Genomic DNA, 21,839 nt, shown 5'->3' with positions numbered 1-21,839 from the left:
TTAGAGATATATATAATAAATCCTTTTATGCTTTCTATGAAAGCACCTTTTGCCCAAAAGCCTGCCCAGCTTTTACAACTGTCTTTGTTTGATAAAAGACTGCCTGCCTTCTCTTGTGTACCTTAAATCTCCATACAAAACACTAAACCCAAAAGCAACAAAAGCACAAATTAAAATTTCTTACTTTGAGCAATGAGACAATTCATATTGTTCTCTTGCCAAAAGAACGTCACCAGTCTCTCAATCTTTGTACGGTCTGTTTCTCTGAACGAACTCCATCTCTCTGAAGATTGCCAAAAAATGAAGCATCGCTCCGCCGCTCGGATGGCTGGTGCTCTGTACCATTTCAAACACACATCTGCATCTTCCCTCGCTAAAACCCACCACCAAGGTTCCAAGAACAGCTACTCAGATTCCTCCCGAAACTGCCAAAAAAAAAAATATAAATAAATAAAAAAATCAGAGTTCACTGACTTCTAAAAAGGCCCAGAGAACAGTCAAAGCTGAGGTCTAGGAAGCGCTCTCCGCTGACACAGCTGTTCGCATCATTCCCTCCACTACAGCAGAGTCAGCTAAACCAGCGGTACACTGACCATCCTCTCGGGGGATACAGATTGCCTCCTAACACTTGGGTTTACTCTATTCCAATCACAAAGATAGAAAGATTAACGAGACTGGATGTGACATGAAACCACATGTCAAATGATTTCAAAGCTAGTCTCTAAATAGGCAGGGATTACTGGAGCATTTTTGAGTTGCATCTTTTCTCATGCTAATTCCTGCCAGGCTTTGAGTAACAACGTTCAGAATTTAGCAATCGAGATATCTGGAACATGCAATAAGGCTTGATCTTCTCGTTGCATGCCTATTTTGTTTACTTAATGAAAAATAAAACATGGAGAGAGTCATTAAGACTATGGAGTTGGAACAGGACATCTCACATAAGAGTACCATAGCACAAGGTAGGTGGATTCCAAGCCCAGTTTCACACCTGATTTTCTCTTTTCGTACATAAGCTGGCATTTTACATATTATCAACATGGAAACTGATTCCTTCTACATTAAGCTCTGATTTAAATCAGTGAAATACACAATTCCCAGAGAATGGAATATCAGACCTATCTGAATCATAAGGTAAGAAGGTGAATGAAACAAGTTACATTCTTTCCTCTTAAACTTCATTCATTCTTGGATGACACAAGATTCAGTAAGCTTCGTTCTGGCTTTACAGTGAAGAACTCTGTACAAAGAGGCCTTTTATCCCAATCATCTAACCTCAAAAGCACTAAAAAGCAACAAAAAGAAGTTGGTTCATATGAAAATTCCTAAGAGTTTAAGACGCATCGCTACCACTATCTTCTTTGAGGCGGTCAGATGAATCTCATCCTAACTCAGATGTCACAAAGTTAAATATTTCAGGCTGAACTAATCACTTTTGCTAAATATAGGTGCCTAACTCATCTTCAAACTTACAGAATGAGAAAAGGTTAAGACATTTGGTATTAGGCAAGATGAATCTCATCTTAAATATCCTGTGTTCTTTACGTTCTCTGACAGTATTTTTAGACTGACACTTCTTTTGTCAGGGCTTTGTACGCTGTTGAACACAAGATCAGTACTCAAAAAAGTAAACATCAGGCAGATGGCTTGGCACAGGCTGGGTAGCATTACATATTATTGTTCTCCCACTTAATAACACGGGTTCATCATGGTTTGGCCAGACACTTATTGATAAAATGTACAATATATGGACTTGAGGAAAACTCAGCTCACTTAAAATCAGAAACAACACCAATGACAGTGCATGTGGTTTATAAATTGGACTCCACTATTGTGTGGTAGTCTAGCACACATTTCTCTACCTACTCCATTAGCCTCTAAAGTCTCGTATGTTTAAGTGGCCAAATCGAAGAAAAAAACTTGGCAACTGGGTATGGAGTTTAGACTTCTCCTCCCAGAACAAATATTTAATAACTCGAGGTAGCATAGCCAGGCGACAGGTACGTTAAGGTGACAGCTGGTACTTGTACACTATGCAGCAATTCTGGATAAGCAAGCAGGAGGGGACATTTTTTCTTTTACAAGTATATAAATGAAAACGGACAGGAAACTTCAGATGAAAAGGCATCTTGTACATAGTGGCTAAAATAACTCAAAATGCCCTCTGCCTGGGTCTCTGTCCCCATTGATTAAGAGACTAGGGCAACCAGATGAAGCAGAGGCCTTTAACATTTTTATTTGTCTATGTTTGGAAAACAATGGATTGAACTAACTTTTTTTCTTCTATAAAAAATTACAGTTAAAATATAAAGGACTTTCCAACTAACCTAATGGCTTACATTTCATCAGCGTTTATCTCATTGAAAATACTCTCTAACACTGTCAATTCAATTTTTTCCTCCTGTTTCTTCAACTGCAGAAGTAATTGTAAATCTCTACTGCAAGAAAACCTGAAAGCTACCATTCTAACAACCTCATTGGGAAGGACTGCAACGCTGCTGCAAAGCCAGTCAGGAGGAAACAGTGGCCCAAGGGCTCTAAGTGGAACTGAGGTCACCTGAGCCGAGCCAAACCACTCTTCCCCAAAATTTTTTAAATTAAAAAGGAAACTGATAACTATGGCCAAGTAGATTTGAGAATTCAAAGCACAGTAGTTAAACTAACCATGCTACCAAGTAACATGCCAGCTTTCAAATTAATAACTTGAATGGCTAGTATAAACTGTTTCCTTTATGATACCTGCTTCGTTATATGATGATATATGTTTCCTGTATGATACCATATGATACCTTCATGGAGGTAGATCCTTGAACTTCAGAACTGAAAAACGACAGCAATCTAACACAAAAGAGAAAGACTAATGCAAAGCAATACACATAGAAAGGAGTCACTGGTGTACACACGCAGTTCTTCATTTTATGCTGGAACTCCCCAAAGTACTTGTTAATGACATCAGCAGAATGGCTGTAATGGACTGTGGGACTGACTAACGTAAGACACAAGTTGAAGCAATCAGATTAAAACCTTGTTCTGAAGTCGCTCTGCTAAATTAAGACACTAACAGCACTTTCTGAACAGTTCACTCTCTGAATTGTGTACTGAAATGTCAATGTGTTCTTTAATCTTTGTAATATTGTCCATGGTTTGTGTTAATTTAAGAGATAAAACCTCTGGATTAAGTGACGAATACTGATTATTTAGGTTTTCATTACCTCATAGCAGGGAGGAGGGAAAAAGATACAGAAACCCCACACTTAGTACAAGGGTACAGTACTTAAGTGACTCAGAAAAGAAGGCTGAAAACAGTGGTCTACTTTTATTTAATTCTTTACAAAAAAGTTGTATGAATCATTTTTGTTTCTTAAAGGTTCTTTTTATATCGAAAAACTAGAAACATTCTTCCTAGTTCCTCACACTCTGCCTACTCTTTTTTTAAATAAAAATTAAAAAAAAAAAATGGAGAAATCATTAAAAATATTAGACACATTTAAAAAAATAAATTTTAAAGTATTTTGAATATTTGAAAACAAGAAAGAATCCCTACCTTTTCAGAAAATATCATACTTATTCTCATAAGGAAAGGTTCCTGCTCACCACTCAAAAAAAAAAAAAAAAGACATAAAAGATACGTTAACAACTGCATGATGACTTTAACACCATTCTTTCAGTCACTGGAAAGTAAGTTTCTATTAAGAAACTTCCCAAAGCAGTCAGTTTTCCATTTCGCCACATGTCTAGAGCATGCTAAAAACCGGTTGTGCTGAGCACTTAAGAGATTTCATGGAGATATTAAGAAAGCGAGACACAAGGGACACAAAGTGCAAGTCAGAAAGTGCTGCTGCACAGCTGGCACTAGCACAAGGTGCCCAATTTGGATGGGGGCTCTGAGCGCTGCAGGGATTTGGCTTTCTGCTCCAGACTGCTGGATGTTGTACCACTCAAAAATGCCATTAATCCTTTCAAGAAGAAGGGCACAACAGCTTGAAAGCTCCTGGAACATTTATCTTTCAGGCCGCAGTAGCAGCTACCATTCAGGGGGGCTGGGGGTAGGCAAAGGTATGTGCTGAAAAGGCTTGCTGACAGCATGGAGACCATATGGCTCCCTCCTTGCCATGTGCCAAAGACTAGCCCAGCTCAATCAAACTGTAACAGAGAAGTGTACGGATCCAGATGTTTTAATTCATGCAAGACAGCAAAATCCCTTCCGTTTAAAATAGCATGCCTTCTTCCTGCGAGCTGCTGGAAGGACTTCAGATATTAACCCGCTTGATCAGCATGCTTAAAGAAACAAATGCAAGATTGAAAGACTGTACTCGGAAACAAATGGGCAAGCTCTGACCCACTGGGTTCCTTAAATATTGTTGCTACAAATGGTCAGGAAAAGACGGATGAAGGGAAAAAAAACACCTCATGTTCTATATCAACCTATTTCGGACCTTCTCCTCTATTAGATGACCACTTCTAGACACACAGATTCATAATTAGTCCAGTTATAAAGAAGCTAAGCTATTTGATAGGTGTGTGGAATATCGTCATGTTAAAATGTGTTTTTCATACTTAAAAACTAAGAAGAAAAAAGCAGGATGTCAACAGTGTGAATTAAGTTTTTCCATAGTCTCCCCCTTCCCCCTACTCTATTTGCCAGTCTTGCTACTTGAAAAGAAAAACAAATTCCTCAAAGAAAATATTATGTAAATCACATCCTGTAAATAACATATGTAAACTTACTATGTAAATAAACATAGCAGCCATGACTTATTTTGTCAACAATATTTCATAAAGAAAATGCTTTCCAAAATTATTTGAATGAAGAAACAATGTTGAGTCATTCTGCGCTCCTTTCCTGCAGCAGCAGTGATTCAATCTAGTTGGGTCTACACACAAAGTTGTAAAATTACATTAGATTTGCAATTCCAAACAAGACATACATTTACTAAAATGTCTGTGTATTAGGAACAAATGTATTTAGCTTACTATATTTAATTTTACTTAGCATAGTCTTTGATGGTGGTTTGAAGAGACCACATCTGCTCTTGCCAATTTGAAAATGAGTTTTTCCATTACTGTATGATTTTAAATGCTGCAAGATTTTGCATTCTGGAGAGAAGTTGTTCCCAAACAACAACCTTTTTTACATTATCACTTCAATTTTCAAAGCATTTGGAAAGCACAGTGCTGTACACGCTTCTGACTACTCCTATTCACAAGTTCTAAGGAGGAACATTTTCCCGTTCAACACACTGCTGCATTTCACAGCTCCTTAAAAATTAGGTTATTAATTTCTTAAGTGAAGCTATGAATAATGACTTCATTTTGAGCGTTTCTGCACTGGCAGACACTAATGGCTTTCTTCAGTCAGCCTCCAATTATAGAGAACAGTGATTAGCTACTCCTTACAAATATAATTAGCCGATTAAAAAAAAAAAAAAGGCAGAAGAGATCAAAGCTCTTGGAGCATATACCCTTGGATTGCAACAATCAATTCAGTGACTTAAGAGGATAAAGCACAGCATTCACACAACATATGTAAGCTGTCATCTCCTCTAACTGTGAAGTTGTCTCAACCACAATAAAGAACAACCTTCATGAAAGGCTGAAGAAGGCTCTTTTCACTTTCTGAAAATGCCAAGAGCTTCTGGGGTGCCAGCAGCATGTGCTGTGGGAGGCACAGCTTCCTCACAAGTCCTTCAGTTCTAAGCAACAAACTCAGCATGGTCTCAGACTTTATCAGAGCTTTTCATAGCTGGGCTTACCATCAATTATTCCCACTACTCATCTTCATATAAGCCTCAAAGGGTTAGCGCCCTCTGATCCATCCTGAAGTGTTCTCTGAAGCTTCTGACTTTTCTGTTCACTACATAGTTACGAAGTTAATGAAAGTTACCAGAAAATGCCTTTTCTTCTCTCAAAACTTCCAGAGTTCACCAGGTTAGGGTACTTCAGCTCCATACCGACCATCAAGTCCACCATATCCATGACAGACTTGGCCCAAGACCAAGGCAATAATCCACAATCACACCTACAGCCCAGCCATCATGAAGATTCAGCTTGTCAATAGAAGAGAAAGCACTTTCTTCAAGGCTGACCCAAGATCATGCCCAGAGCAAAGACCAAAGAGCAAGGGTCTTCATCACGGCACCGCGCCACCTTCAGCAACATGTATAAAGATACATTTCTATGACCTTGTCTTCCCTAATATAAACAGACACCAATATGTAAATATGTGTGTATGTAATTATTTGAAAAATTCCTAAACAAAACACTCCCCTGCACATGCCCTTCTCTTCCTGGGAAGGGGATGAAAGCAGAAACATTTGACAGATGTTAGTCAAGTTGTTTAATGCATTCCTGAAAGTGCTTGTGAACACCTCTAAAACCTCATATAAACAAAAATTTCCTCCAAACCTACTACCTCAACTGCATATAAAACTGCACTGCTCCTGCTGCATGTTAAAGCTCCACTGTTTTGCAATGTTTACCTTAAAAAAAAAAAAAAATCATGGGAAGAAAGAGAAAGATGACAGGCAGCAAAGACAAGCTCAAACAGGGCATCTAGGAAGATGCTGAGTCTCAACTTGCCAACTTTCTGACACGTTATCCCTCAGGGGTGAGATTAGATGCTTTATGAAGGAGATGGGTGTGTTTAGGCCTTCACACGGTGCCTAGGGATCTAGCGTGCATGGTAGCAACGCCGTTTATGGGATCTTGCAGGTTCTTATGTTAGTCAGCTCTTCCACAGGTTAACCAGAATCCTTCCTACCTAACAGCACCACTGACTTGCCAATTTGGCTACTGCCCCACTCCACAGACACAGTACAGTTACCACCGTTCTGCTTATGGCCAAGCACTGGAAAACACTCCAGTGGAAACATAAGGTTGGTACTTCGTACTCTCTAATTGTAAAGCTCAGTTTCCCCCGTTTTTCTTCTTCCTTGCGTACTCCTTCACTCTTCCCCTTCTATACTTTCAGTGATCCAGCTGCTGTAGAGATCCACCACAGTCCATCTCATTGGAGAGAGAGGGTTATGCACACTCACATGCATGCAAGACCCCAAAGCCTCTTCTACCATTCCTAATTTAAGCCACCTAGACAAAGGCCCAACACGGTAGGAGTAGCATAAAAATCCATTTTAAGAGGTGATTTTCACCACTTCCACTTAGCTTGCTCTCTTGACTCCAGCATGAGGCTAGGTTACATTTCAGAAATACTCCCACGCTGCTCCTTCTGCCACAGCTGCCCTGTTCTAGCCAGCCTAGTATCTCCTCCACTTACTGGGAGCCCCTTGCAGAGAAGCATCCAAGCACATACAAAGGTGCAGCACACCAGGTAACTGCATCTCAAAAGCGCTATGACTCACAAGCTGAAGAGGCTTGATGAAAAGGATGATATTGCCTTATCTCTTGAACATACTAATTCTGCAAATAAACTAGTTGGAGGGGTCATCTGGTGGTCATATTCCAACCACATGTCTAGCGTTTCCACTTTTTTTTAGATAAAAGCACTGTGAGCACGCATATTTCCACAAAACCAACGTAGCATTACACTTGCACACATGCCTGGTTTGTCTGAGAGAACAAGCCCCAATGAACACAGCTGGGAAACCCTCCTACAGACTTGCGCCTCTCTAGAACTGGGTCCACAGCAAGTTCTCAGTAGATAGAAACTCGTAACATTATACCTCAGATAAAAATAAATAAATAAATCACCTCTTAAAACCCAAGGCATTTTAGAATTTTTCATGCTGCTGCTTTACATAAGTATCACGATATTTTGCCTTTTTATGAACGTAAGACTCCGTTCAATCAGCTAGCGGATCAAATACTGAATTTCTAATCACAAAACCTTAAGTCATGTTTCACTATTACCCTATTAGCACCACGTTCTCCACTTCTTAAATATTGCTTTGTTTTATTTCTCCCTTTTCTCTAGGACAGAAAGTATTTTGTGAAGTCTTATTAAGCTTTTCAAGAAAACGTTGTATATGGAAGTGCAATTATTTCAGTACTCCATTCTCTAACATATTTCACCACAAAAAATACAGGTATTTTACGTCGCATATACACAAAAGTCTCATGTTCTTTTTCTAAAACACAGTAAATTCCTGAAATTTTAAGTGCTTTTTAGCGGCAACATAACCTGTTTCCCTAAACACCACATTTGCATTTTAGTTCAGTGGATAAAGAGGAACGCAGGCACCTCTAAAGGCCTATAGCAAGTCCAGTCAAATTTACGCTACTGGTATTTGGGAACTCAGGCAACAAAGTACAAAATTCAGGCACCGCAGGATGCCCACAGCAAGATGTCAACTTCTAGCACAGACAGTACATTGAACACTAATTTCCTCCACCTACGTAAGATCCAGCCTGCACAGCCTTCTGAGAGCAGGCATCAGCAGCAGTAACCACCTTTTAGATAAAACAGCAGCTAGAACAAAGACCAGGAGGAGGAAAACCGCAGCTACGGGTATTTATTCAGTCAGGGAACCCCATTTTTCACACCCAGGGAAGAGCCCTAGCTAGAGGGTATCCTAGTTGACAGCGTTTGCTATCTCCCCATAGTCAAGACACTATGAAGCCAGAAATGCAAGCAGCATTCAAGAAAACATCACATACAACACAAAACTGTACAAGAAAGAGAGAAACTTGTATTGGTACAAGCACTTACCTAGAAAAGCGCAGGACCAGTATTTCAGATACAGCTCCCTGGAACCAGCATCTGTTTCACAGCAGATGGTCACTGGATAATCCTGACTTTCAAACACCTGCTGGCACCTAGCTCCATTTGAAGATGATGGGTGGATGAAGATGATGGTCTCACACAGGATAGCCTCTGCCCTAGTAACGAGGGCAATTACCTGGGTAGATAAGCTCAATTCTCTGCAGGCAGGGCAGAGACCACAGCCCAGGTCCCTCGCTTCTTGAAGAAGCACACTAAAACTTTCTGTTAAGTAAAAAAGCCAGTGGGGGAAGCAGCTCCTATTCCAATGAAGTTATGTACTGACCTGGTCACACTTGACATTTTAAAAGTTTCTTCCGACAGCTGAAAGAATTCAGGTACCCAAAACCCTGTATCTCAACAGGTGAGGGAGAGGTGAAAAGAGGCCACAGGCATTTCTAAGCTTATGGTATAACTAATTTACTATGCCAGGGATCTCTCAGGTTAATTACGAGTTATCTAATGAACGCAGGTGCCAGACATGGTTACCTGCAACATAACATTATGAATTTGTTGAGGATTTAAGAGAACTTAACGTACCTGCGGCTACTTCAGGTACACTGAAATCCACACCACTCAAATTAGCTGTATAAAAGTTTCCTCATCTACCACCCAGATCTTACTGGCCACATCATGTGCAGCTTTGGTTCAAAGCCATACCAAATCCACTAGCTCTGATCCCAGCAAGACAGTTTTTAAGCTCGCTACTTCTACAGACATAATCTGACAGTGGAGATTCTTAGCCAAATAAACATAACTAGTATCAAAGATTTTGCTTGAGCAACATAGTGAGCGTAATGACAGAAACACGCAGAAGATAAAACATCACAAGGCTGACACATAGCACAGTCAGCAGTCTGGCAAGAGTTAAAAAAGTTTCTGTGTAGGCGCTTTGCAGATGTAAGTTACTTCTGCCAGGATAAGCCTCAAGACTTCATCTTTATTGAAACTGGCTTTGCTGACATGCGCTTGAAAGCCATTGTGTGTGCACTCTCCAAAAAAGTGAAATGAACAAAGAGAAACATGGAATAAGGGATGAAGCCTTATTTATTACATACTTAGGGAGCTCAGGCTGCATAAACAAAATACAGTCATGGTACGTATGCATCCATCTCATTTTTCAAAGAGACTTAAAAATACGAGACGAAAAATGTTTTTCTTTCCCCTCTTCTCCATCATGCCTGCTTCTCAGCCATCAAACTGATGAGAGTCAACTGACTAAAATGCAAAAGGGCCGATATTCGCATTTCACTTGAGAGGCAAAGAACAGAAGCCTTTGCCTTGCAGTGGGAGGAACAGAAAAACACTTGAGCCTTCCAGACGATGATGTGATTACAGTTCCTCGTATGAATATTTTGGTCTTCAGCCTAAGCCCCTTTTACTTGCACACAAGGTTTTTCACTGCTGTTTTGTTCTTTGCCAAACCTACTACAGAAGGTTCAGCCGTGACTATAGGGCTTTGTCGCCTGGGCAATGTGAATTCACAGTAGCTCTTTTTCCTCAAATTGATGAAATACCACTCTTTTAAATAAAAAAAAAATAAAAATAACGAATTCCATCTGGATTGCACATTTTGTCCCGGTCATGTATTTTATGTACAGCACTGAAGTGAAAAGATAAAATCAGCATATCCCACTTGAGTAATACAATGGTATTTTGCAAGACACTGTGACTTACAGAATGAAAGGGGGCTCAGGAAAATCAGTCACTGTTTTTTTCCAAAGTTGGGCTCAAACCCAGAGGGGATGACATGCCAATTTCTGTAAAATTTAATATTATACAAAGAAAAAAAAACAACAGAAAACGAGTATAAAGAACTAGTTTTGAATGGCTTGTTAACAAGGCATTAACTAGTGCACTTGGGGCACTGGCCAACGTGGTACCATTCTTATGTGAAGTCGAACTGGCTGCAAACCGAGAGAGTAAAATTTTCCTCCATACGGAAAGAGCTAATTCTAGTGTTACTGCTCAGTACTATAAATATGTACAAAAAGAAGCAGTAGGTAAAACACCTCCGTGTATCAGCAACATTGCCAAGGTTGATAGCTGTTTTATGCTGCCTTGAGGAGGATAGTAGCATTAGCAAAGACGAGCAGTGAACTTACTCGGTAGGAATGATTTGCATGAAGTGAGGGGGAGATGAAATGATGCGTAGCTGTGTAACCGTGATCCATTCTAAACATACTTTGTATTTTCTCCCAGCAGCAACCAGAATTCTTTGAACAAGCACAGACTAATAGTCCTTTGCATGGCTTGCTGTTTCTCTCCTCCTCTCGGGATTCACAGGCAGGGTGGAAAGGAAGAAGACAAGAGATCCAAAAGTTAGAGGTCTGGTGGCTTTAGATCACTGCTCATATCCAAGGCTTTCATGTTGGGAGCCGCAGATATCAATGCTGCATCCAGTTTTATGAGATACTTTTTATAGCATGCGATCAATGTTTCATCCTGGAACACATACTGCACTGTGTTAATTTAGGGAGCTAGATTTTTGGATAAAAACTTTTGAAAGCAGCAGAAGACCGTGACATCTGGAGGAACCTGCTACATAGATGTAATTAATGAGGAAGAGTTTCTCCTTGATGAAGAAATAATTATCATTTTTGGCTTGTAGTCAGATTCCTCAAAGTACACATCACCAAAGTGATGCTTGTGCACATCACCGTCCCAGGCCAGCTTTACACTGCATAAACAAGTCTTCTCTCACAGAGGAGTGAACCTTGAATAAAGAGGGTAAAGCTGTGCCTGAAATCAGAACAGTGAAAAGGATCGGTGAGGGTCCCGTGGCCGTACCCTGTGAAGAGCTGCAGCCCCCTGACACAGGGTGCCTGGGACTGTCGCCCTTCACCTCTCCCTGTAACCCTCACCCACCACCACCCTGCCAGCCCACAGCTTCTGTTCCAGTTTTCAGGGCCTCAAGCACAGAATATGCTCACCTGAGAGTAAAGCCCACATAAACACCAACATTTTTCGGATGAAAGAGGCTCTACTCCCCATATTCTGGGCACAATGATCTCAAAAACCTCCAAGAACTCAAGTCATTTGTGTGGCATTTTACATAAATACCTTAATACAGAAATCTGATTTCTCCCCTTGGCACCCTTTCAAATACCATAACAATTATTTGGCAAAGTTGCTGCCATAGATAATGACGTATATAAAGTAAAAGGCAGCAGTACTTATGTCTGCCAGCCTTGGCTCACAGTTCCAGCTGCCAATGCCACAGGACTGTGAAATCCATTTGCTACACGAGGTTACCCACGAGATGGTCATCTGAAATGTGCACAACTCACTGTCGTCAACCACGTGCAACTAACATTTGTTAAACATCTGATAAAGCACTGAAACAAATTACCTTCTTTATTTAGCAACATGCCTTGAGAACAGATTTTCTCCTGATTTAATGGGATAGTTCTGTCCATTATCCCATTAGCTACGCATTGCTAGAAACACCCTGGGCATCACATTGCCAAACAACTGACTGAAGCCATTAAAGGCTCTTCAAACAACATCAGTTCCTTCTGCTCTTGATTATTGAAAAATGGTCTCATAAAATATCACCCGTTAGATCAGATCACCAAATGAGTGAAAAGCAAGCAATACTAAGAAGTCCCACTTCCTATCAGCTTTTCACCAAAGCTCGTATTCTGTGTATCTGCCAACATTTTTGAAACAGCTACACCATCCGACTTATTTCCTCACAGCAAAAGCTTTCACATTGATCCTTCACAACAAGCCACAGCAGTGCTGGCAGGGTGTCCTCGTGCAAGAAGACATCGATAGCGATGTATGGGCAAGGAAAAATTCAACTTTTTGACTCCAGACGCTTCCTAGATGTAGCAGGGAGGAATAATTACTTATTTGCATTTCATTTAGAAAATGTTAATGTTACCATTTCTCCTCTTCATTTTATTCTAACAAATTTTGAAATATGGAAACATTTAGTAGAATATTTGGCCTAGCCCTGAATATTTTTAAACGCTTGCCTGAATACAAAAAAATATATATACAAAGCTGTTGTATATTAATATGGTGAAAATGATGCTCCATTCAGAGCTGTATGAATACTTATGACAGACTGGATCTATAGTTTCACACAGAACTGAAATCTGTATGTTCTCAGCAGCAATTTAAGTATCCGTATGATTTTATGCAGCCAGAATCCTTCAACAAATAAAAATCAAGCATCAATTACGGTGTAATTTTGAGAAATGACCTCGCTTTTAATAAATCCTCGTTTGTGACTTTATTCTTCCTTCCTCCCAAATCCCTCCATTTTGTCCTAAAAATCAAGGCGCTATAAAAGAACAGCAAAGCAAAGCAGGAAGTGTTGAGTAAAAGCATAAAACTATATAGCTGGTCAGTCTGCAGAAAATAAAATGTGGTAAGTGAAATGGTAACGTCAGAAGAAAATAGATGTTTTTAGCATAGGGCTTCTGTTAAAAAAAAAAAAAGCTTTCTGTATATCTCAGGGAGACTTACATTGCAAGTTCAGTTCTGCTCAGCCAACTTGGTTTCTACTAGAGATGCAGGTATCCGCCAGCTAAGAGCAGGAGTTTTCTTTTTCCAAGAAAATACAATAATTTGGTTCTGTGCATTGCTCTAGGCTCCCAACGTTAAGAGCAACGCCAGCATTCAAACACTCTTGGCTTACGTTTCTAGCCCTTAACAGCAAAATAACGCAAGAAGCCAGCAGCAGCACTCCGCATTTGTCTCCCAATCCACTTGTTTCACGCGTCTTTGTTCGAAGCCCCGTCCAACTGGCAAGTTCACACAATGCTTCTAAGCCTCCCCTAAACCCAGGGCTGGAGTGATGCATCCTAAACAAACCCAGCAGCTACTGGTACGTGCCGTCGTTCAGAGAGTTGTCTCAGAGCTGTGATGTGAAATGCTGTTTTGACAGCGCCCTAAGGACTCTGTCCCGGTGACTGTTTGAAACTGTTCCTTTGAGGCCTCTTAGAGGACTAATTACAGTTACGCATGTAGGCTAGGCAGCACCCTATTCTTCAGATTGAATTATTGATTATTTTTTTTAAACTACAGTTACTTTATAGGAAAAAACCTGCATAAAACGCAGGAATAAACTTCAAAATTTCCATTCTAGCAAATTACACGACTGGGACAGTGATATATTGGTCCTGGTGAGAACAGGTTATTTACTTCTGATCATGTAGCAGAAAGTACCTTCTCTAATTGCTTAAGAAGTTTCACAGTACTGCTTACCAGCACAGCTTCTCTGCAGTGTCCCAGAGTCGCAACAGTAATACCTCCTTCACAAGACAAAACCACTCTCACTAAACCTGTGAATTTCCGTAGAGTCACTTGCCGCCTTCCTCAAGCTAACGAAAAGAAACACAAAATGCCCCTCTTCTTGTTATTTGAGTGTCTACACCTTTGCCTTGCTTACATCAGCTTAATCCCGAGACCAATACGTTTATTAGTTGTTGGAAAAATCCATCATGCGTCTTCACATCTCAGAAATGTTCGAGCAGTTCAGTGTACAAGAATCATGTTTAGGCACAGCAAAAAAGAGGAAAATTACAATATGTACTTTGTGTAAAACCCATCAAATCCTCGATTAATCTGATAATATAACAGACTAATCCACTGGTGGGTTTTGGTGGTGGTTTGTTGTTTGTTTTTTTTTTCTTACCTCAATAATCTTGTCATGAATTTGCAGGCCTTCTGCTTTGTCTGCAGGTCCATTTTCCAAAATCTTTGACACATAAATTCCCTCAGCAGATTCCTCCTGATTGTTCTGTACCAGGCAATAGGGAAGTTGCAAAAAGGGCCTCATTAGTACAAGAAATGAGATGGTCCTAAAATCAGCAGCAATGAAAAATGCAAATCCACCTGAAATATGCAGCTCGCTTTTCTAGCTAAGAAGTAAGCTTCTTGGGATTTTTATTAAAGCTTGCTTAACGCAAACTAGTCATTAATCAAAAGGGCAGAATTAATGAACTATTCCAGCATTTTTTATAAGACTAACCATTTACTTCTGGTTATTTTAGTCTAAATGAGAGACGGGGTGCAATGGTAATCGGATCCCAGCTAAAATATTTAAAGCAGACCTCAAACTTCACAGCAGACAGTGGCTAGTACCTAAATGCTCAGAGGAAAACACTCATAAAAATGGATGCACAACTCTCTCTCTCAAAGAGGGAAAGGGCTCCTGCAGTACTGCTGCTTGTAAACTTTTATTTCTGCATTTGAAAATAAAGCTCCAAGGAACAAAGTGACATTAGTTAGCTGGCATGTAACAGGGATAGGATTTGGTTGGAACTGGTTAACCTCATAAATCCTATTCACATGGGAGATTGAGAACTTGCTCAACTGTGAAATCCATCCAGATCCGCTGTGGACAAAAAGAAAACCCACTTCCAGTTGATCTCTACACATTGCTAAGTACAGCACGCATGAAGGTCAAATTTAAAGCAGATAAGTTATCTGCCACAGCTGGAACGACATACCTGATGTTATTGCACGTGCTGAAATTACTTCATTTCATCACATGATAGTTTAAAATAGTTTTAAATCATTATTAATAAAGAAATGATGCCAAGAAGACACTGCCTACTTAAAGTGTTTTTAAGTATTCCTACAAATAATAATCTACATAGCAATAAATGAAGGAATCTTTTTCCAGATGATTTATGCTTTGGGTCGTTTTTATGATGCTTATTTTCCTTCTGTTACTGGTTAATCCCTAACCAACAGCATGATTCATATCTGTATAAGTTTCTCTGTTTAGATCCTATACACTCATGGGGAAAATGTTTTATAATTTTTCTATTAAAAAAATGATAAGAGCATAACGAAAAATGGAGCCACTATAAAACATGCTTTACAGTATGTGGCAACTGTCCTGTGGAGACTCAACCCAGGTAGATTTCAGGTTAACAAATATTTGTTCAACACAGTGTTCATCAGAGTATGATTTCATCAACTCTTTTTTTTTTTCCCCCCTTGTCACAGAGATTCAAAGGTGTCAGGTAAGAAGCAAAGGGCAAACTTATTAGCAGTTCCAGCAATATTTTGAAACGATGATCAAACAGACCTCTGCTGAGTTCCCATCTAAGCAGTGAGAAATAAAACTCTGATAAAAGCAGCATAATAGCCATTAATGAAAATGCAGGAGGAACAGTTTGGTTTTTTCCTTAAGAAAATGAAAAGCTAGATTACACTACCTTCACCCACATATAATGATATTTTTTTTCCACTGGAAATTTTACTGGCTTTTTCAAGAGTAATGTATGAGCTGGTAAGAAAAAGGATATTTCATCCTTGTGGTCCCCATTGGTGGCACGTGCTGATATCCACCATCCTGACACCAGAAAGTGGGTGACTGCAGGAGCCCCGAGCCCGCACCTCCCTCCAGCCTGGCTTTGCTGTGGTGTCCTTGGGGAGGGACAACCTCCACAGCCTGCTCTGTGGGACAGTCCTCCCAGCCAGCCAGAGCTGGGGCCCAGCACAAAAGTGGGGATCAAAGCAGCCTTGCTCCATTGAAATAATGAATCACCTCCCAGAAACACACACTTATGTGAAATGAGTCCTTTCCTGACAAAATAAAAGACAAGCTTGTGGTGAGTCGTTCCTTTCCTCTCCTCCTCCCTTCAGGTAGAAGGTGGACAGTGGGGAAGCCTATTATGGGCTGAAATGAAACACGGTCAACGGAAAGTATGTATGTACATTCCCCAAGTCACCAAGAGTCAACTGCTTTCCAATGGGAAAAACCTGCATTGTACTTAGAAAAACACCAGTAACGCATGGTGAAGGAACACATTCCCACGTCGGTGACTAATATAATGACAGCACTCTCCTGCTCTTCCGCTGCAAGAGCCAAGGCTTCACCCAAGGGCACTTTTTACCTGAACAACCTGAATGTACAGATCACCTTCATGAACTCTTTTTGTCTTGTTACCAAACAACTCTGGTTCCAGTATTTAAATTTTTGAGCAGAGTTTTTTATTTTCATTATTTGAGTCAACTCCATCATTTTTTTCCTGTTATATCCTTTGGCTCCAGATATGTTGAGCGAGACTTTACACTGATATCTGTGAACTGCCAATCAAACATCTGTGGTATTCACATTTATCATAATGAGAACAAAACAAAACAGAATTTCCAAATTAAACTTCAAAGACACAAAATCCCCTGAGACCCAGCTCTGCCTCACAGCTCCTCCAACTCCTCCATCTCCAATGATCAGTGTTAATGGAAGACCATGACCATTTCCTTCTCTCCAGCCAACAGTTCTCTCCACGAACAGTGCTATGAACCTTCATATATTTATCATTTACTCCTTAAACTTCCAGAATATTCATTCGAAAACGCCTAACAGTTTGTAATATAAAAAATGGCTCCAGTACGCGCTGTCAGCATGTAAGTACTTCAGAGGAGCTCAGCTGCCATCCCAAGAAAGCTGAACACCATGCTCCCTTTTCCCTGCAGTTTTCCTACAGCTGTAAATAACAGAAGTCACACTGCAATCCAAACTCAAGATTGTCTGGACTTTGTTACTGGTATACTCAAAATATGGATATAATCAAAATGCGTGTATTTTATCTTATAGCCACCTGTTGTCTCATCCTTCCACTAGAAAATCTAAGGAATTCTTGCTTTGGATTTACAGCACCAACATTTGATAACTGCTGGTCTTCATAATTACCCACAGGGAACAGTAATTCTGCAGTACAGACAGTGAACTTCTTAGGCTAATGGGAACAGACTTTTTGGCACCGCTAAATATAGCTTTAGAGCAGAAGATTGCCAAACTAATATACAGGGTCCCATTCCCCTCCTCAATAATAGCAGGAGGTTACAATTCTCCCATTTAACAAGAACCTGATCAGTGCATAATTATTTCCAAGTCTTTTTAATCAACTATTAATTTTCCAGTTTAACAGGTTTCTTTACCCTTCATATGTAATGATAGTCCTGATTAATGCTTTCGGAAGGATGAAGTAAAAAAAAAAAAAAAAGCATATTATTATGCATATTCTAGGGGGGGTTAGTGATCCTTATGCATATTCTAGGGTTTGCAATGAACTTTCTAAAACTAGATTGATTTAAGATATGAGATCGATGAAAACTCTGTTTCAGTTCACAAAGAAAGAAAAATTGAAAGCAGGCACGTGAGAGCAGGACATGTGCTTAAACTATATGAGCTACAGAAGCACGTTTTCATCTCTCCTTTAAATGAAAAAAAAAAAAAAAAAGAAAAAAAAAGCAAGTTGTTTCCAAAAATTCCAATGGCTTAATCCTGCAACAATGACTCTTATAAGTAGTCCCAGAGATTTCCATTGAACAGTTTGCATGAATACGTACTACTCACATGGGACCTGAGTGCAGATCAGCATATGGTTTTAAAGCAAAAACAAAGGGAAAATCTTTCCTGAAAATGAGAATAATCCAATTCTCACAAGATTATGTCTTCAAAACAGTGACTCAAACTGATAATATACAGTTCTTCTATCTATGGAGCTGATTCCCTACCTACTGTCCTCAAAGGTAACTCTTTTATTACTAACAGTGTATATATTAACAGAAAGTACGGTCAAAATAACCTACAGTAACTTTCCTCATTACCTGATTGGGTCGTCCTCCTATAATATTGAATCCCAAAGTATCATTTTCTCGGTGCAGCATGATCGTTAATGGTTTGGGTTCTCCTCCCTAAGAAACAAGAAGTGAAATATTGTTAAAGAATACAGCCTCAAAAAGATGATCTTAAGTGAAAACGCTAATGTACAAAAGGTTCTTGGCTGGAAAATATGTAAGATAAGGCTTAAAGGAAAATTACGCTGAAAAGATAACAAAAGACTTTGCACTGGGAAAAAAAAAAGGAAAAGTCATGTGCCACTGAAAAGTAACAGGTAACACCTGATTGTCTTCAGTACTGAACAGAAAAAAGTGCAGGCTTTTGGTGGGAGGAATGCTCAGCATCACTGAAAAAAGTCAGAGCTCCAAATGTCCAGAAGTCTCTAAAAAAATAAAATCCCTTCATGTGTCAACATTTCAAGACATTGAACATATAGGTTAAAAGACACATTATAATTTTCAGACACCAAAGCCATATCATTACATGTTTCATAGCAACTTTCAGGGAAGATACACACAGAAAATGAAACCCAAGTCTTCCTCCCAACTTTTCACTTCTCTCCCGAAAAGAATCCAAAACCATGTCTGTAAAAAAGCAGTTTTTTCTAAACAAGGTTTAAAATACAAAGCAAATGTTCAAAAACAGTGATGGCGTCAAAGTTAAAAATTAAAAAGAGAAAGAAATCTTTTCCTTCAGTGGAACAAGTAAATATTTTTTTGGGGAAAAAAAAAAAAAACAAGTAAAAAAAGATTTGGAAGCTTTAGCACAGCAAGGTAGCTTATTTTACCTTGTTCACGTAAGATAATAGTTACATTTCAGGAGCCATATTCCCCACAAAAAAAAATAAATGTATTCATCCACCACTGCTAGCCGTTTGTGTTCACCAGTCTCTGTAAATGAGTTGATTAATGTACATTTGACACCTAAATGAGGTATACCTTTCTAAGCATTTAAAATACAACACTTAATGCTGAAACCCGTATTTTAACAACTGTGACAGTGAAATGTTTTATTGCCGCACGATACATTTGAATTTAATGAAGTACATTTTTACTTTATTGATAGTTTTTCCTCCACATGCCTGTTTTCTGCATTACCCTGGTCTCATCTGTAAAAGAGATTTCTGAGCGGCAGTACATACAGCAACACCTACTGGCACTGCTCAGAAACGGCAGATGCTCCGCTGCTGCCCAGGGACAGCGATGCCTGTCCCCACACCTCCTGCCAGCTCCTCACTGAAAATCCAAATCTCTCTCCTCCCTTCCACAGACACTGCTTTTCTCGCACACCCCTCACTCCTCAACAGTCGCTGCTGCCCCCCCTTCATGTGACCGTATCCCATCTGCCAAGAGATGAAGCAGACGTATGAGCCCACCTCCCAGCACCAGTAACCTAAACCTCATGCATTAGCTAACCAAAGGAAATTCAAAAAAAAAAAAAAAAAAAAAGAGAGAGAAAAAGATTAACTATCCAAGTCTCCAAACACAACGTTTGTCAATGCCACAAAGACCTATGTTTCTAGGCACGCAGGTATCCTGAAAACGACATCCCGTGTCCCGTTTCCCATGCAGCAGCCAGACACCCAGCACACCACATTGCTTCAGGAGTGAGTTTCGTTGCTCAGACCTTTTCCATCTGCGATTCTGCCTCCCAAGAGTTTGTGAAGATTTGGGTAAAAAGAAAAAGTCTCTGCATTAAGACTCCTCACGGCTGCAACCAGCAGTGCCAGAGCCTGCACAGCGATCTTCCAGGCAGGAGGTAACACTCAAAAAAATAATAAAAATCAACTCCCTTACAGCGAGTTAAGCCAGGTCACCAGTACCCTCGGATGGTTTATTTAGCCTAAAGGAAGCGAGTCACTATCCCAGCAATGTCATCAGCCCCGAGATGAGAGCGAAGCACTGCACCGCTCTCTGCTATCAACAGCGTCCACTGTTACTCCATCCTACCAAACAAGAGAGACTTTGCGGTCCTTTCACCATCGTTTCCAAAGTTTACAATAATTTTATGCTCCAGGGTTGGGTTTTTTTAAGACAACTTCTCCGCTGCTCAAATAAAAGTCAAAAGCGAGCTCCCTGCCCCTGAGCTTCTGCCAGCCCCAGCTGGGGCAAACCGAGTAGCCACAGCAGCCGGGTCCCTGCCAGGCGGTGGGGGGCTGATGCCGACACCCTGCCCGGAGGAACCGGGACCCGTTTGCCGGCTGCCGGCCGAGGAGCGAAACCCTCTCCCCTCCCGCCCGCCTCCCATCCCCTCCGGCCGAGAAAGACGCGCTCGGTCACCGCCGCTACCGGCCACCACTGGTGTCACCACCGCCCGCGGCTTTCGGCCACCGAAGGGAGCCGAAACGGGGGTGTTTCGGCACACAAGAAGAAGAGTGTCCCCGGTCGGGGCTGGTGGCTCCATCTCCCCGGGGGCGGCCAGGGACGGGAAGAAGCGGCTGGCACCGCCCGGGATGGGTCCCGGCGCGGACTTGGGGGTGCCTGCCCGGTCCCCCCGGGGGTGGACACCGCTCGCACCGTCACCTCGGCCGGTCCCTCACGAGTCGGGCAAAGCGACAGCAGGTCCGGCGGACGAGGACGCGCCGCCCCGCTGGTCTCACCTTGCCGGGCTGGCTGCCCGCCAGGTCCCGGGTGATGCTGCTGATGTGGCTCATGTACTGCCCGAACTTCGCCTGGTACCGCCGCGCCGTCAGCTGCACCTCGCTCTGCAGCGCCGAGAGCTGCGCCAGCAGCGACTTCTCCCTCCTGCTCCAGCGCAGGGCCTCCCTCTTCAGCTCCGCACCGGCCCCCGCGCCGCCGCCGCCGCTGCCGCCCCGCAGCGCCCGCAGGCAGCGCTGACCCCACTCCGCCCGCGGCCGCGGCTGCCCGGCGGAGCCGCCCCCCGAGCGCCCGGGGGTCCGCCCGCCCCGCGGCTCCGGCTCGGCGGTGCCGGTGGCCGCCGGCCCGTAGCGGCACGCCGCGAGGTGTGCGGGCAGCTCCCGCAGCCGCACGGTGCGTCCGCAGCCCCGCGGGCTGTAGTCGCACTTGACCTCCAGCTTCTGCACCAGGCTGCGGAGGGGCAGGACGGGCCGCAGCTCGGCGGCCGCCAGCGGCCGGCAGCTCAGCGGGCAGCGCCGCCGCCGCGCCGCCCAGGGCAGCAGGCAGCCGGCGCAGAAGACGTGTCCGCACGGGGTGGACAGCGGCTCCTCCAGCACCCGCCGGCACAGCTGGCACTGCAGCTCCGCCGCCACCGGCGCCGCGAAGCGCGACGGGTCGAAGCCCATGGCGCGGCCGGCCACCGCCAAACTTTCGGCCCCGGCGGCGCTGGAGCCGCTCCCGGCGGGCGGGCGGCGGCGAGGGGCGGGCGGAGGAGCGGGGCCGCGCCGGGGGAGGCGGGCGGCAGCGCCCAGATGGAGCTCCCGGCGGCTCCCACCCCCCTCTCCCGCCGCATTAACTCCCTCTCCCCGGCGCTACCGCCCCACGCCCGGCCCCGCTACCGCCTCCGCCCTCCCCGGGCATCCTCGCTCCCCGGCGGGGGTCCGCCGCC

General features: G+C 42.4%; 1 protein-coding gene across 1 annotated transcript in view; it reads right to left on the bottom strand.

Annotated features, from left to right (window-relative positions):
- Positions 1 to 21,576, bottom strand: part of PDZRN4 (PDZ domain containing ring finger 4) — a 248,818-nt gene extending 227,242 nt beyond the window's left edge. The window contains exons 1-3 of the mRNA XM_074563864.1: positions 20,914 to 21,576; positions 18,302 to 18,388; positions 14,367 to 14,471 (exon numbers count right to left, since the gene is read on the bottom strand). Coding sequence (XP_074419965.1) covers positions 14,367 to 14,471; positions 18,302 to 18,388; positions 20,914 to 21,576 — 855 coding nt within the window. The remainder of the gene's footprint in view (positions 1 to 14,366; positions 14,472 to 18,301; positions 18,389 to 20,913) is intronic.
- Between the last annotated feature and the right edge of the window lie 263 nt (positions 21,577 to 21,839).

The sequence above is a fragment of the Larus michahellis genome, chromosome 1 (assembly GCF_964199755.1).
Source record: "Larus michahellis chromosome 1, bLarMic1.1, whole genome shotgun sequence".
In the NCBI taxonomy this organism is placed as follows: Eukaryota; Metazoa; Chordata; class Aves; order Charadriiformes; family Laridae; genus Larus; species Larus michahellis.
This window is presented reverse-complemented; position numbering and strand designations above follow the sequence as displayed.